This window comes from Harpegnathos saltator, unplaced genomic scaffold (assembly GCF_003227715.2).
Source record: "Harpegnathos saltator strain DR-91 unplaced genomic scaffold, Hsal_v8.6 scaffold114, whole genome shotgun sequence".
In the NCBI taxonomy this organism is placed as follows: domain Eukaryota; kingdom Metazoa; phylum Arthropoda; class Insecta; order Hymenoptera; family Formicidae; genus Harpegnathos; species Harpegnathos saltator.
The window spans coordinates 637733-652939 of NW_020229889.1; the positions used below are offsets into that span (position 1 = coordinate 637733).

The following is a 15207-nucleotide window of genomic DNA, read 5'->3' on the forward strand; positions in this document are numbered from 1 at the left end:
CAAGCATTTATCAATACACGAATTAATTTTTACGAAGTAACATTACTGGTTAATTAATTTCATTTTGGAGTAATCTTCAAAATTTTATTTTCCTCCTGAAAGTTAAACGAACTATCGATAAGAAATCGATAAGAAAAATACATTTCACACTTTAAGAAATTTTTTACTAAAATGAATTCTATTAGTTACATCCACCTAAATTATTTATTGATTTAATGAATATTTTTACATTTTTATGAAGTAATAGTACGATCCATATAGTTAATAATTTTTATTTCTTATTAATCAGTCGTCGCAATTTTAAACTTATATCGGGAAATCGAAGAGAGGGGAGGTTGTGGAGCGATGGAGATGATTGGGGGAGGAGAGAAGATTAAATTAGCAGACGTGTAAAGTAAAAATAACTCTTATTCCAAGCACTCAAATAGCTAAACACACACAGGTGGGTTAACACGCTGAGCCGAGGTGACACATGATTAGAATGAACGCGGGCGTCCCGATGCGGGACAGATAAGCGTCGACAATTCCTTTACGGCTTCTTGTCGTCGTCCTTGTACCAATCCTCGCTGCAAGGCAAACGACAATTACTAACTTCCTCGAGAATCATAAAATTTTTAAGTATGATATAATGTGAATGATAATATCGACATGATTCAAGATATGTGCAGTTACTGTTGAAACAGGTAGTCAAATACGAGCGATAGTAACTTGAACGATTTTTCAGTTCAGAGAGAAGTTATAAGCGTGTGCGAAGAGTCTCGTTAATCGATCAATTGTGACCCAAAGCGATCACTTTTGGCCGTTGTACTACGTTGGATATTGATACGATTCGTCGATCGATACGATAGCAATATAATAATTAATATAGTAAGTAGGAGGACGATTCATCGTACCATCCGGGGACGTTCTCAGGTGCGTCGCACCTCTGCTGTTCCTCGTTGTAGACGGTGCCGTCGCTGCATCCTTGCTCGCGCGGCGTTACGCCGTTCAGACACACATAGAACTTCTGGCAGTCTTCAGGGTGCGAGAACTTGGGGTGGTCGATCAGCATGCCTCTGCTGTCGACTTGGCCCTCGTTCGGGCATTCGAAACCGTCCTTCAACTTCTTGCCCACGACTCCACAGCCCTGTCAAGCAATTTACGCGATAGAGCATTTCTCGTAAATTAGAGTCCAAGTTTCCAGCTCGCATCCTATACGATTGCGCTGATTTGCGTTTCATTACTGAAAAGACTACAGTTGACTTGACTGATTCGTCTACTTGAATTTCGTGGAGAATTGTATCTACCTTTATACACCTGTATCTACTAAACAAGGACCATGTAATTTTCTCTGAATTGTCTCTGAGCACTCCTTGAGCTTACCGGACTTACCGGACTTTTAATTTTTCGCTCCGATTTAAAAAATTTCCCTAATTGTAGAGAGAAAGATGTATATAAATTTTAGATTAGTCCGAGAATCTGCAACTATAATTGGAGAAAGGCAACTCCGTTGCCTGCGGAGTGTACTTAGAGGGGACGTACTTTCTCCTGACTATAAATTTAACGGAGAAGCGTGCGACTTCTGCAGCAACGTCCAACGTTCTTACTGAATTTCTTTACCGGTTATCACCGAAATCGATCTGATGTTGAGTCAGACACGAGGAGAATATCAGCCGCATCGGTCAATGCGGGGAGAGAGATTACGGTTTTCAAAATTGAAATATGATCTACTTTTCGGAATTTTGTACAACGCCGATTAAAACTCGACAGATGCTGACTATATTTAGTAAACACGATGGACCAAAGACCGAACGAAGAAATATCGCGGTTTCCTCGCGATCATTTTACCTCGCGACCCGCGCTATCAGGCCACACGCATGTTCCGCTGTACTCGTCGAAGTGCAGACCGGTGGTGCAGGTGATTTCGATCGCCTCGCCGTCGATGCAGTTGTAGAAGATGTTGCACACGGACGGATCAGGGTGCGCGAAGAAACCGTTTCGTCTCGGACACTTCTTCGTCGGCTGTGGCGGTTCTGTCAACGGTACAAGCAGGTTGTAATCGATCGTGCAATTTTATACCGATAGATACCCTCTGATATCCGCACCGGGCATTCTTATCGTTCAAGAAATATTTCCCCGCGGAATAATACATTACGCTCGATACCGGCATCGGTATATCAGTATCTCTTACGTAATTCGAGACGATCGCCGCAGTCGACGTTGAAAACGTGGTCGCACTTGTTGACCTTGCGATTCAACGGATCGAACACGAGACCATCCGGACATAGCTTTTCTGACGCGATGCCGTCGATGCACTCGTGATACTTGTCGCATTGCTTATTGTCCTCGTATTGGCCGTCCTTGTTGGGACAGTTGAACGCGGCGTCTGCAATATTATAGAAAAATGAGCATTCTAAATGTATATGGAGGATATCTTCCCTGTAAGATTTAAAGAGCAAGATTTGCAATTGGCTGTCGTATATTTCCCACTTTGCGAATCTCGCAAGAAAGAAGCTTGAAAAATCGATTAAATATCGATTATCGTGATAACTGTGAGATGTTTGGAAATTTTGTTGTAAGTAAATTACATCGTGCTACATCGTCACTTACACACATCACAAACAACGAAGATACTGCGTGTACGTAAAAAATTTGTCCACTTTTACCGGACGGTGGACATGTGCGTGTTTGAGAACACGATCGTTCGGCCGGGAAATCGCAGGCGGAAATCGATCTGATCTGACGTTTCCGACAACGAGGTGACCGAACCTGTTCGACCTGTCCTATTCGTCGAATTCTTTCCGATCGGCATTATTTCGTCGTCGTCTTATGTAATTTTGTCTCGGCCGCATACTCGACCACACTTATGCAACCGGCCGAGCGAGAGAACTGACATTTACGCTTTAGAAAGTTCGTACTGTCTCCATCAAGAACTACCTGCGAACTTAACGCACATTTCTGCAAGATTTGCGTGTGTCGTTTAATCGATAAAAAAATAAAAGACCTTTGGAATCGTGTCACGCGAACGTTTGATCAGTTGCATCTGGAAACGAATTGACAGGTTTAGAATTCCGGAGAGAGTACGTCCTGTTCGAGGAAACGTCTCTCGTTAATTTCGCGACGAAATCATATGGGATATTTTACGGAGTGGAAGACAAGAATCGCGAATCACGTCCTTCTAAAAAATTGAAATTTGCGTATTTGAAAGTGTATATATTTATATTTATATTTTTTATTTATTTATAACAAAAAATATGTAACTGTAGTCTATAAAAGTTAAGTAGAGAATATACGGACGATGATTGAAATCATACTTAACGACCGATAATTCTCAACGTTAATTCCAGTCAGCGCGCAACCAATTTTTTCATTAACGATACGGGAATTATGTAACTTTCTAACTTTTATAATTTTGTGAAGCTTCTGCATCGAATTTTATCGCCGTATTTCAACAACCTTCAACAATCATTACTCACGTGTCAGCGCGATCACGGCCAGCAAGGTGACGACTCCTGGCGTAATCATGTTTCCGGTTCGCTTGCTCCTCTACCGGGTCGTCTACACGGGATGATCTTGGGTCACACTGGGATGAAGTTTCACTGATAGGCGAGACGGGAGAATTGGGCTATCTAATTTTTGGTGCCTCTTTGGAATGGCGTCGCCTTCGCGAAACTGCAGCTCTTCGGCTACTCGCCGGCTGGGTATACCCCGTGGATCCCCACTATGCTACGCAAATCCCACTTTCGCCGTTACTTTTCATCACGACGGACACCCACCGAGGATGAAGATCGAGTAACTGAGAGTGAGAGTGAGAGAGAGAGAGAGAGAGAGAGAGAGAGAGAGAGAGAGAGAGAGAGAGAGAGAGAGAGAGAGAGAGAGAGAGAGGTCCACACATTTACTCCTCTCTCTTTCTCTTTCTGTCATGGTACTCTCACCGTGACGTCCTTCGTTGCGTTTTTCTTCCTGGAGAAAAATGCAAATCGTGATACGATGACGGGTAAATGCCCGGAGATGGCATTAAGATGGACGAAAGAAACAATTTCGCCACTATTTCAATTAGACAATCGCGTTCCGCTCGTCTCTTGAATTTATCTCTCGAGAAACAAACGCGAGTGAATGAGAAAGAAAATTTGTATTGTCTTAATCTTAATGACAATTTTCTCGATCGATAGAAATAGAAGCTTCCTAGATTCGTGTGTTATATATACTTTGTGTATTGTATGTGTGTAGATGCGTGTGTATTATATACACACTTGCCTTGAAGGACGAGAACAAATTCTAAGAAAGTGTCAATATCCTGATATTGTAGTAATTGTTTACTTTCCACTCCTATTTAAATGGTCAAACTTCAAACGAAGAATAACTACATTACGCGTCGCTAGCTGCGGTTTATCAGGAAACGGCGGTAGCTTTTTGTTAGGCTTTCTTCGTTTAACGTGCCGCTTAACATTCACCTTCGCTCTCGCTTCAATTGTTTTCAAACAGTAGACTCTTGCGACCTTACCAAACTTAAAAGCATGTCATGTTCACAATCGTTGTGAATAAAAATCTGATAAAATATCGTGATCTGATGAAGTCCCCCCCCCCCCCCCGAAAGAATTTAATCTCTTAATCAATGTATGGTTCGCGTAATTTCTTTGCAGTCTTTCTCACATCTCATTTTCTCGTTATTATAAAAAAACTATCAAACATGAAATAACATTAATATTATTTAATTCAAATTGTTAATAAACAACAAAAAATAACATTAATCTTTTCTCTCAGTGAGCTCACGTGAACTTAGAGTAGAATTTAATGATTCATCGAATTGATGATAGTAATTGGATATATTAACCATGGCTCATGAGGGTTATTGATCTCTCGCGGATGAGGTACGTATCGCATCGTTGCGATGTGGTTTGCCGTCAAATCAATGGCAAGCTTTTTCATTGCGATGCACAACGATGTTCTTCCTGCACTGTCTCGTTCCTACTACAACTGTCTTCCGACGTTTTTCCACGGGAAAGTAAGACTTTTAATGGTTTTAACGGACACAGCGGCGTCTATCCGATTGAACCATTACCGCGGAAGTGGATCTCTTAAAATTCAGTTTTGCACTAATTATTCCGCGAGATACTTTTAAACGGAAAATCAAGTTTTTTGGACAGGACTTTACTTTGTATTTATTATTATATACTTGCGAAGTTTTAGTTTGCACGGGTTTCAACGAGACAATGCTTTCTTTGTGTTACTCGATGCTACGCTTACGTAAAATATTCTCCTTACACTCTTGGCACTTACGAAAGCATTACGTTAGAGACTATTGGATTTCGGAAACGTTTAATGCATAAAATACGTAGAACGTTGGCCGATATCGCACTTTCACTGCTCGCAAGAATTTAAAATGCGATCTACATTCATCACGGAAACGTTCCGCGTTTCCTCTCTAATGTCACCGTAATCTACGTAATAAGATGATTAATGCAATCGATCTTTCAATTCTACAAATTACTATTTGTAGAAAAATAAAGGAAACTTCAAACTTGATTAAATGAAAAATTATATATAGGAAAGAGAAAAGACACATATAAAATGCGAATTACAAAAGGATTGGTATATTACTCGTCGAATATTGTCCTTACGTCAAGATAACGATGAATTTTCTTATAAGGCTCTTCGAATAATCCTTTTTTGCTAAAGACTTACGATTTATCTTTTCCAAATTATTCAAAGCAGAAGTAATTTCTCGCTTTGTTTAAATTAATTGAAATTGAAGAATTATATCACAATTTTCTTCTTTTAACCAATTATTATCAAAGATAGGATTTATGTGCAAATGCAGTTTGAAGAGCCTGTTTGTAGTAAAGATAAATTTATTGTACAATGGAGCGATTTAAAAATAGAGAGAGAGAGAGAGAGAGAGAGAGAGAGAGAGAGCGTGTTTTAAAAACCTACAAAGCTAATCTAATTTAATCTAAGAACTCGTCCCTACGTCGGTCTGCTGCCTTTTCTTCTGCTGGATCCACCTGTAGGTTTGGGCCTTGGCGGTGGGTTCTCCAACGCGTCAAGTTCCTCGTCAGTTAGTTGACCCTTGTACCAGTCTTTGCTGTAATTAAATTATTCGCTTTAGATATATTTTCTGCTGAAACAAACTGATTCGAGAGATACAGATATTTTCAAATTAGATTTTTGTTATTCTTGAAATTTTCGAATTTTTGCCGAAGAAATTGATACAAAACAAAAGTGGGTAATGTGAAATTACGATTTTCAGATAGCGTAAACTTTTTGCGAAGCTTAATTTACTTCTTATTTCTACATTAGAATTCTCTGTTATTAGAATCGTCTGGTTTTGTTAACAATAACAAAATCTTCGATAATCTTCGAATTATCTTTCAAACGATAAATGAGAATTCGTAAGAGTTTGAGTCAATAAGTCACGAGCGTTAAAGAAAAAGCTCGTTTTCTCTCGCAAGTAGTCGGACTGTGCGACAATGTGCATACCATTCGGGTATTTTCCTGGCCCAGTCGCACTTGCCGGTGCGCTCGTCGAAAGCTTGGCCGAGCTTGCATCCACTTCGTCTGGGTATCTCGCCATTGACGCACACGTAGAAATATTGACAGTCTTCACTGTCAGGATAGCGTGGGTGCGTGGCCGCTACGGAATCGTCGACCTTAGGACACGTAAAGTTGAAAAGCTCGCGGGAACCGCAACCCTTCTTCTGCGCCTCGTCCGGCCAGTTGCAGATGCCGGTCTTCTCGGAGAAGACCAAGCCATCCGGGCATGTGATCATATTGAACTTGCCCTCCACACAGTAATAGAAAGTGTTGCAGTTTCTCGTGTCTTCGTGAGCAAAGTAGCCGTGCATGCGAGGACAATGTGGCGATGGTTGAGGTTTCTCTGTGCAAGGAATCGATTCGTTAGAGACAATTGGCCGGCCCCATTACATTATATATATATATACATATAATAACAACGGAATTTTATTCCTTTCATATTTGATACAACTGCAGAAAAATTTTGTCCCCTCTTTCTCTTTCAATGCAAGTTCAATGCAGAAAAGAGATGAGACGGATAGTTCCTTCTCGAAATAAACGGCGAGTGAGATCGTGCCAACTATGAAATTGCACGCTTACGTAGCTTGGGCCTCTTCGTGCAATCGATACCGAACGGCAGATCGCATTTCTCGTGCTGAGGGCTGAAGTCGTTGAAAACTAGACCGTCCGGACACAGTTTCTCTGTGATTTTGCTGTCACGGCAGTCGTAATACTTGTCGCATTGCTCCGCGTCCGGGAAATAACCATTCGGCTCTGGACATTGATCTAGGAGCTCGTCGTCTTCGTATTCTTCCTCCGCAGCTGCTGGTTGTTTCGGTGTTGTTGCCGAAGCGGCCTTACGACGACTCTGTTCGGCAGCTTCTTGCTTCCTCGTCAGAGCGGTGACGGTCCCTGTGATAAAAATATTAATCCCATTAAAGGATAGTAATTGTTAACATGATAATATGATAGCATAATGAGATAATGAGATAAAGTCAAATATTGAAACGAACATAACATATATATAAATAACACTGAAAACTTTATTTTCTAAAAGTGAACATTTCCATAATTATCATACGATTGATTCGCTCATGAATTGCATCGTCTCAGTTAATAAATTATTAATTACACGTCTATTTATTAAGTACAGGTATAAACTTGTACGAAATTCCGATTCTTTTCATTCCTCTGATGAATTTCGCGCGCCAAGCTTTAATCGCACCTTGATGTCCTTCAGACAGTCGGATCAGCGAGTGTTTCGTATGGGGCTGGTTGTTGAAAGGAGGAGGGAAACAAAGAGAAATTAAGAATAAAAAGACAGAGGGAAAAACGAGAGAACGGTGAATGTTAAGGCGGAGGGTCGACGAGTCTTGCGGCGTACGAGTTTTCAAGGCGGCACGTCGTCTGCGTCCCTGAAGAAACGCTGGTCGACCTCGCGAGCGAGCGAGCGAAGAAAGCGAGAAAGTGGTCGGTCCCCCCCCCCCTCACCCGCATGTACACCCGGTTAGCCTGAACTTAAATGTCGTTTAATCGGTTCGGCCTGGTAGCTTTCGAGCGCGCGCGCTGCAGTAGATTCAGCCTCGGCCGACGTTTTTAACCAGTCAAGTAGTAGCAGGCAGTTTTGAACGGACGCGCGTCTGCCCTCGAAAACTTCTCTTCCCTAATGGTACATCTTTTAATCTTTTTTCCTGGACCCACATATGTTGTAAAAGATGTAAAAAGTAATATTATTTTAGCGGTACTCCTGAAAGAGGCTAAAAAGTTGGTACTCTTTTCGAGCTACGTTTCACTTGATACAGTTTGTTCCCCCCGATATGTATGAAAATTATCGAATTTCTAAATGACTAATATATGAGACTAATATTTGTATTTTAATATGTTTTATAAATTGACGTAAAACATTATTATTAGACATTGACTATTTGAGTTCGCTTTGCTTCGAAGTTTCTCAAAGGTAGGAACGGACGAGGCAGGTAATTTTTTATTAGTATGTAGAATGAGACGCCGCACATATGGTGTTTAGCGAGGAACATCTTCAATACCAAGATTTATTATTCAGTCAAATTACTTGAAACAAAGTAAATAGTTGGTGCATCACGCGGCTGTTTACTGTTTCTTCCATGATACTTGACTTTGATACAACATATCAGCGATAAAGAACATGGTGCAAAATCGTTGGAAAACTCGGTTCGCTCACCTCCGCAGTCTCGACACCGCACTTTGAGCACCGATAAATCAATGACGAGAGCTCACCGAGACAAATCAGGAGACAAAACACCTCCGTCTTCATCCTGACGAAGAACGGACGGTCCTGATTGAAGGAAAGAAGGAGAAAGAGACTCTCAGTGACGTCACTTGCCGATGATCCCCAGTCGTGGTAACGTGATAGAATTGATGACTAGAGACTACTGGACCCGGTCGAGCGATCGCCGGGGTCTTATATGCGGCCCCCACTTTATCAGCCATACGAGCTGATTACAACACTTGGTGACCACGTAGGGTCTAAGGAGAACCGTTGATCTACGCATGCGAACGTACAATAGCGTCCACCGGTGTGTTGATTTTCCGGTATATGCAGGTTATTTTTTATGTAGTCTGAAATTGCATGTGTAACGTTACGTTTAAAGTATATAGAATGCATTCGTACGTATGTGTCTGTGCGTGAGTGCGAGTACGTGGTGCACACACAAATTTTATATATATATATATATTTTTTTTTTTTTCTTTACATATTACTTTTGTTAACGGTGTTGGGGTGTTATAAATTATGAAAAATTTCGATGGAAAACTCGCGTGGAATTTTCAAAATTAAATCGCACTTAACAATTTGAACAACTTCGAACGAAACATTCACGAGATGCAAAGATACCGGCGGAGAACGTGACACGCGAGAGCCGTCGATTATTCCGCGAAAATTAACATTTCCCGGCAACCTTCTCGTAGCGATTTACCTGCGAGATATTTTTAGGACACTAAAGTTCACCGTGCTTCGTGGAAACGACGTGAAATTCCAGTTTCGCCCCTCGGTGCATTCTCAGTTTCTCCTTTCTTCCCGTATCTTTGCATTCCCATACTGTCGCACGGGAATTTGAAGGCGGATGATCGAGGTAATTTACTTATAGAAAGGTGAAGAACTGTTCTCTCTCAGCGTGATCACGAGTAGTCACGACTGTGGAAAATGGAGAGCCGCGAAAGGTCGTTATTTGCGAAACTATTTTCTCCGCGAGTAATACGCAGCTGCGTGATGTAGAGCAAACTCGGATAAAATGGCCATACGAAGAAGATGATCATGAAGGCTGTCATTTCAATAACAATTGCTAAACAGTGCATTTTTTGTAGCTATTCGCTAAAATAATTGATATTCACAGCTTAAGCGTGTACACTCTTCGAAATAATAACATTGCGAATATTATATATCATGGCCATCTTATCCGAGTTTACTTTATCCTTCATCCTTCGAGCGAACGTAAAAATCAACCTTGCTCTCCATCTCTCGTATTCGTTTGTCGAGGATGGCAATCCTTTCCCTGCGACATTTCTCCTTCAACGGTATCTCAATGATAACTCATAATCACATTATTTCAGTCTTCGGTCTTCTCGCGCGGTTATTCTCCTAACTTTCGTCTCATCTAGTACAAAGTCTCTCTGTCCCACCAGCCAGCCGGATTACGTCTGATCCACCATTTCCTGGACTCTTCGTAGATCAGAATAAGAATAGCGTACGGTACTCCGGGCAGCCACAATTCCGGCTTCAGAGGATATGTCTTCAGGACACGATCCATGTGAGGAGTATAAGACACCAGGCAAGCCACACCGATTTCAAATAATAAACCCGTGTTCAAGACCCAGTTGCTCATGCCTTGACGCAACAGCGAATTTCGGCGAGTTTTGCAGACCATCGCGTCCGCCCACTGAGCGATGACTATGCTGACAAAGAAGGCGGTGTGGCAGGTGTACTCGAGGATCTTGCGCTGCTCGTATGTCCACTCCTGACCGAAGCTATCTTTCAGATCATTTATCGCCGCGCTGTCCCACTCTGACCTGAGACCTAGCAATCGTGCCGGCAGGAAGCCGTGTTCCGCCATCACGATAAAGTACGCAAAGAAACCTGCGCAGGCCTCGATCACACCGATCTGACCATACGCCATAAAGATCAGCCGTCGGCTGACCAAATGATCTCTCTGTGGTATCCTGGGCTTCCTGCGAAAAATCGAAAGACATCGCAGACTTTTTGGATAACTTAACTGTTTGTACCAGCTCTCACGATCTTGCGCTTTTTCTTTTTTTTTTTAGTCTTATTGAATATTTGAAAGAGCTTTAGATTTTTCTTTCTTAATTTTGCATCTTTCTCTTTCAGTTACAAGTTAACCTTGTACATTTATTCCTCACGTTATTATCGCGTATACTTTGACTGTCACTCTGATTTAGGCTGAATTAATAATTGTTGGAAAATTCCTCAATGAATTCATTGTACTTGGAAAAGGGATAGTGAAGAGATATACAATGTTATATATATATATATATATATAAGGATTATCTGACATCTCATGTGTACTCTCGCTACCTTAACATAACGTCCGACTCGGGCTTCTCGTAAGCCAACGAGACGGCCGGCCACATGTCCGTTCCCAGGTCGATGCACAGAACGCAGATCACGCCGACCGGAAGAGGTATTCCCAGCGCGACGAACGCCAAAAAAGGCGCGATTTCCGGCACGTTACTCGCTAAGATGTATGCGATGCTCGACTTGAGATTATCGAAGATCCGCCGGCCTTCCTCGATGCCCGTCACTATCGACGCGAAATTGTCATCGAGCAATATCATATCTGCCACTTGCTTGCTCACGTCAGACCCTAAGAATCGCGAGTAATTAGATAATAATAACAACTATCGTTTGCTAGAGTCGAAGAACTCGAAGCCGCGCGCGCGCGCGCGGTTCTCCTCTAAAAACATTTCTTTAGGCCATCTGCTGACCTGTAACGCCCATGGCGATGCCAATGTCAGCTCTTTTCAAGGCCGGCGAGTCATTGACACCATCGCCGGTGACGGCGGTGATGAGGTGCAATCGTTGGCAGCTCTCGACGATTTGCAGCTTCTGCACCGGTGAGGTCCTAGCGAACACGACTTCTTGGTACCGCTTAATCAGCCTGTCCAACTGCTCAGGCGACAGATCCCGTAACTGGTTGCCCGTCACCACAATGTGGTGTCTCCCGATACCGTCGTTATGATCATCGTCGCTGATGATGCCGACATATTTGCCGATCGCTCTAGCGGTGTCCGGGTGGTCGCCAGTTACCATAATGATCTTGATGCCAGCGCAGCGGCATTTGTACACTGCGTCTGGCACTGTCGGTCGTGGCGGGTCCATCATGGCGATCAGGCCGACCTACCGACGAGAAAAATTGAACCGATCGAGCATCGAGCGGCGAAGAATCTCCGGATCTGAAGAAATCTGAAGAAAGGAGTCACGTTCGCGATTTGAAAAATATCCATGAAAAGTACCAGCCTCGAGTTTTCAAGAGGGAAATTCGGGGGATCTGCCTCGAAGCGGTAACCCACGGGGTAAATCGAGGTGGAGAGTTCGAGGTCGGCGAAGCCGAGGACGCGTTCTCCGTTGTTCGCCAGAATATGACAAGACTCGGTGTATGCAGCCTTTATCTCTTCGTTCAGCTCCTCGGTCCGGTTGCCGGACGCCACCACAGTGGAGCAACGCTCGAGAACTCGCTCGGGAGCACCCTTGAAGCACACGAGGTACCTGCCTTCAAACAGGTGCACGTTTGCTTGAAACTTATCCGTCGAGTTGAAGGGGATCTCGAGTGCCTAAAGATCCATTTCGGGGGGGCTGAAATTTCAGACTGAAATTTATACGACAGGATTTATCGCATTGAATCGCGAGAAAGGTCGAACACGTTCGGTCGTGTCCGAAATCGCGTCCTCTCCGGCAAGCGGCAAAGACTCGACTCGACTCGGCCCGGCCCGGCTGGTTTACCTTGACGTAGTCCTTTCTGAAAAAATCGGCTCCTCCCTTCACCAGGATCTCCATGCATCTCAGCAAAGCGCTGTCCGACGCGTCTCCCAATACCTCCCTTTTTCTCAACGGTAACGCGGGTTTGTCTTCTGGAACCGGCGCCCATTTGGCGCGATTGCACAGACTTGCCACTCTGGCCAGGTTCTCGAAGCCCCGACTGTTGCTGTACTTCCTCCATGTGTCCGAGGCCATGACTTCGCGCAACTGGCCCGCGTCGTACCATATGTGTCGCACCTGTAACTCGCGCGAGAAACTCTAGGCAGAAACGCTACGTCCGTAGCGAGGGCCGGCAAGTGAACGTTACCGAGGCTGGAGATGTCGAAATTGGAAATGGGAGAGACGCGGAAGGACATTACGTTGTTGTTGTCGATCTTCGCTCGTCGCAAAGCGGCGGAAGATCGCGCGATCTCGCGAGACGATCGTGAATTCGCTCGTTTGTTTAACGCGAATTCAAATATCCTCAAATTTCCGCGGATTCGTCGCGGCTAAAATACGAGAATAGGAGAAGTGCAAGACGCGTAGACTGCAAGATGAAAGATCGCTCGCGTACGGTCATCTTGTCATTCTGCGTGAGAGTGCCGGTTTTATCGCTGCAGATAACGGCGGTACATCCGAGCGTCTCAATGGCCTCGAGATTCTTCACCAGACAGTTCTTGCTGGCCATCCTCTTGGCGGTCAGGGTCAAGCTGACTGTCACCGTGGCGAAGATGCCCTCCGGCACGTTCGCCACGATGATACCGATGAGAAACATGACCGAGTCGATCCAGTTGTAATTCATCGCGATGGACATGACGAGGAAGAGAACGCCCAGGAAAATCGCCCAGCACGAGATCAGTTTCATGAAGCGACGGATCTCGCGGGAAAGTGGCGTGGGTCGTAACGAGAGTCTCGAAGTTAGCTTGGCTACTCTGCCCATCACCGTATCGTCGCCACGGGCCACCACGACGCCTTTCCCGGTGCCTGTTTCGGTGAAGGTCCTATCTAATTCGACGATAACGAAGAATCCCACTTACGATCTTACGACGCGCGTCGTGCGGTAAGATGGCCATAGGCTGGTAATTCTCCGATCCTCCGATCCGATATTTGCCAAACAGTGCGTTTTCTCAAAGATAATTGATGTTTATAGTGCAGTTTATGTGCATAAACTATTCGAAATAACAATATGATCATTATATCATGGCCATCTTACCGAGCCGAGTAAGACCCAATCAAACGTTCGAGGAGAGAGATTCTCTCTCTCTCTCTCTCTCTGTCATACTAAATTATGGATAAATGATATATTCCATCGCGGGATTTTCATTCTCTTTTAAAGTGGAATATTCTCGATGACTCACCTTCGATGATGTTCGTAGAGAAAAACACCATGTTCTTCGCCTCGATGACACTCCCAGTTTGCGGAATATTCGCCGTTCGTATTAGCGGTATCGATGATTCGCCCGTGAAGGACGCATTGTCCACCTTCAAGCCTTTGTTAAAGAGATTATGTCATTTTTTTAAGTGAAACGCGCTGTATGCGTTTCAACATCTTGCAATTTAGAAATACAAGGTATCTTGCGGATTTGTATTCTAAACTTCAAATTTGGATCATATATCAAATATCTATTCTCTTTTTCTTGAGTCATCCTTTTTTCTTTACAGGAGGATGGTCTTCCCCCCGTCAACTTTCTTTCGCTGGAGGATCGAGCGAAGCGAAAAATCGACGCGGTCCTCGATCGAGTTGTGAGAGAAAGGCTCGTATTCTCGAGGGGGGAAAACAAGAGGTACGAACGCGAGACGAGAGATGGTGGCATCGCACGCCTCACCTTGACATTCCAGGATCCTAATGTCAGCAGACACCCGGTCGCCGGTTTCCAGCAGGACGATGTCCCCGACGACCAATTCGGTCACCAGAAGCTCCTTTCTCTCGCCGTCCCTCAGGACCTTGGCTCGCTGCGGTAGCATCCGCTGGAAAGATTCCATGATGCGCGAGCTCTTGGAATCCTGATAATAGCTGAACGTGCCCGTGACCAGGATCAGGACGATTAGGACCAGCCCGAGCCAAAGACCGTCCTCGGATGCCTCGCCGTAAGTTTCTCGCTCCAGGAAGTAATTGCCGAAGCACAAAACAGCGCCTATCTAACGATTATGTTTGTTTTTATTCCCTTTTTCTCCTATTTCTTGCACAAGTTGCAAAATAGATATTGTTCTTTTTTTCTTTTATGGCACTCTTCGTGCCATAAGATAGATATATATATATATAGAAAGGATTCCATCTGTCGCGAATTGCTACCCATGTCAGCAAAGAGAACTCATTGTAGCAATGATGCAGGATTTTTAGAATTTCTAAAGTTTTCCTCGGCGGAGTCAGCGCGTTCGGCCCTTGTTCTCGCAGGCGATCTCTCGCGACGCTTGTCGATAGACCCTGCTCGAGATCCACCTGCAGATCCTGCAGTAGATCTACCGCGGGTTTAAGGTGCACATCCGTGTCAATATCTCGACGAAGAGCGTCTAGGTCGCGGTTGAGTCGTTGTGGTCTTCGAGAGAATCGCCGCATCTCTCAATCGACAGATGTGAAATCACGCGGTGTGGCAAGCTCTCTCGAGGTGTACCGGGAAGACGAAAAAATGTACCCGAAGACGAAGATGTAAAAATTAGTTGACCAAAATCAAAATACACATCTTAAAAGAATAAAACGTCACAAGACG

At 44.0% G+C, this 15207-nt stretch overlaps 3 protein-coding genes across 3 annotated transcripts; all 3 read right to left on the bottom strand.

Annotated features, from left to right (window-relative positions):
• Positions 1 to 267: 267 nt before the first annotated feature.
• Positions 268 to 3669, bottom strand: LOC105191834 (protein obstructor-E). Its single transcript, XM_011155514.3, has 5 exons — positions 3456 to 3669; positions 2171 to 2365; positions 1828 to 2012; positions 894 to 1126; positions 268 to 566 (listed from the first exon to the last, which is right to left on the bottom strand). Exons 1-5 carry the CDS (start codon positions 3502 to 3504, stop codon positions 530 to 532), a joined length of 699 nt encoding a protein of 232 aa, XP_011153816.1. The 5' UTR covers positions 3505 to 3669; the 3' UTR covers positions 268 to 529.
• Positions 3670 to 5805: 2136 nt separating this feature from the next.
• On the bottom strand, positions 5806 to 8919 carry Cpap3-b (cuticular protein analogous to peritrophins 3-B). Its single transcript, XM_011155513.3, has 4 exons — positions 8749 to 8919; positions 7093 to 7404; positions 6460 to 6856; positions 5806 to 6064 (listed from the first exon to the last, which is right to left on the bottom strand). The coding sequence occupies exons 1-4, from the start codon at positions 8783 to 8785 to the stop codon at positions 5947 to 5949; spliced, it is 864 nt and encodes a 287-aa protein (XP_011153815.1). The 5' UTR covers positions 8786 to 8919; the 3' UTR covers positions 5806 to 5946.
• A 1173-nt stretch (positions 8920 to 10092) lies between these two features.
• On the bottom strand, positions 10093 to 15205 carry LOC105191858 (sodium/potassium-transporting ATPase subunit alpha). Its single transcript, XM_025302139.1, has 9 exons — positions 14793 to 15205; positions 14326 to 14638; positions 13858 to 13989; positions 13074 to 13483; positions 12485 to 12757; positions 11998 to 12315; positions 11470 to 11881; positions 11060 to 11348; positions 10093 to 10695 (listed from the first exon to the last, which is right to left on the bottom strand). The coding sequence occupies exons 1-9, from the start codon at positions 15054 to 15056 to the stop codon at positions 10125 to 10127; spliced, it is 2982 nt and encodes a 993-aa protein (XP_025157924.1). The 5' UTR covers positions 15057 to 15205; the 3' UTR covers positions 10093 to 10124.
• Positions 15206 to 15207: the final 2 nt, after the last annotated feature.

Coding starts and splice junctions, on each gene's coding strand:
- LOC105191834 (XM_011155514.3), bottom strand. CDS start 3,504: ATGATTACGCCAGGAGTCGTCACCTTGCTGGCCGTGATCGCGCTGACA. Junction 1,127..1,827: donor CTGATAGCGCGGGTCGCGAG/GTAAAATGATCG, acceptor ATTGCTTGACAG/GGCTGTGGAGTCGTGGGCAA. Junction 567..893: donor CCTGAGAACGTCCCCGGATG/GTACGATGAATC, acceptor TTTGCCTTGCAG/CGAGGATTGGTACAAGGACG.
- Cpap3-b (XM_011155513.3), bottom strand. CDS start 8,785: ATGAAGACGGAGGTGTTTTGTCTCCTGATTTGTCTCG. Junction 7,405..8,748: donor TTGTCTCCTGATTTGTCTCG/GTGAGCTCTCGT, acceptor TTTTTATCACAG/GGACCGTCACCGCTCTGACG. Junction 6,857..7,092: donor CACGAAGAGGCCCAAGCTAC/GTAAGCGTGCAA, acceptor TTCCTTGCACAG/AGAAACCTCAACCATCGCCA.
- LOC105191858 (XM_025302139.1), bottom strand. CDS start 15,056: ATGCGGCGATTCTCTCGAAGACCACAACGACTCAACCGCGACCTAGAC. Junction 14,639..14,792: donor AGTTCTCTTTGCTGACATGG/GTAGCAATTCGC, acceptor CATAATCGTTAG/ATAGGCGCTGTTTTGTGCTT. Junction 12,758..13,073: donor CGCAGAATGACAAGATGACC/GTACGCGAGCGA, acceptor CGCGAGTTACAG/GTGCGACACATATGGTACGA.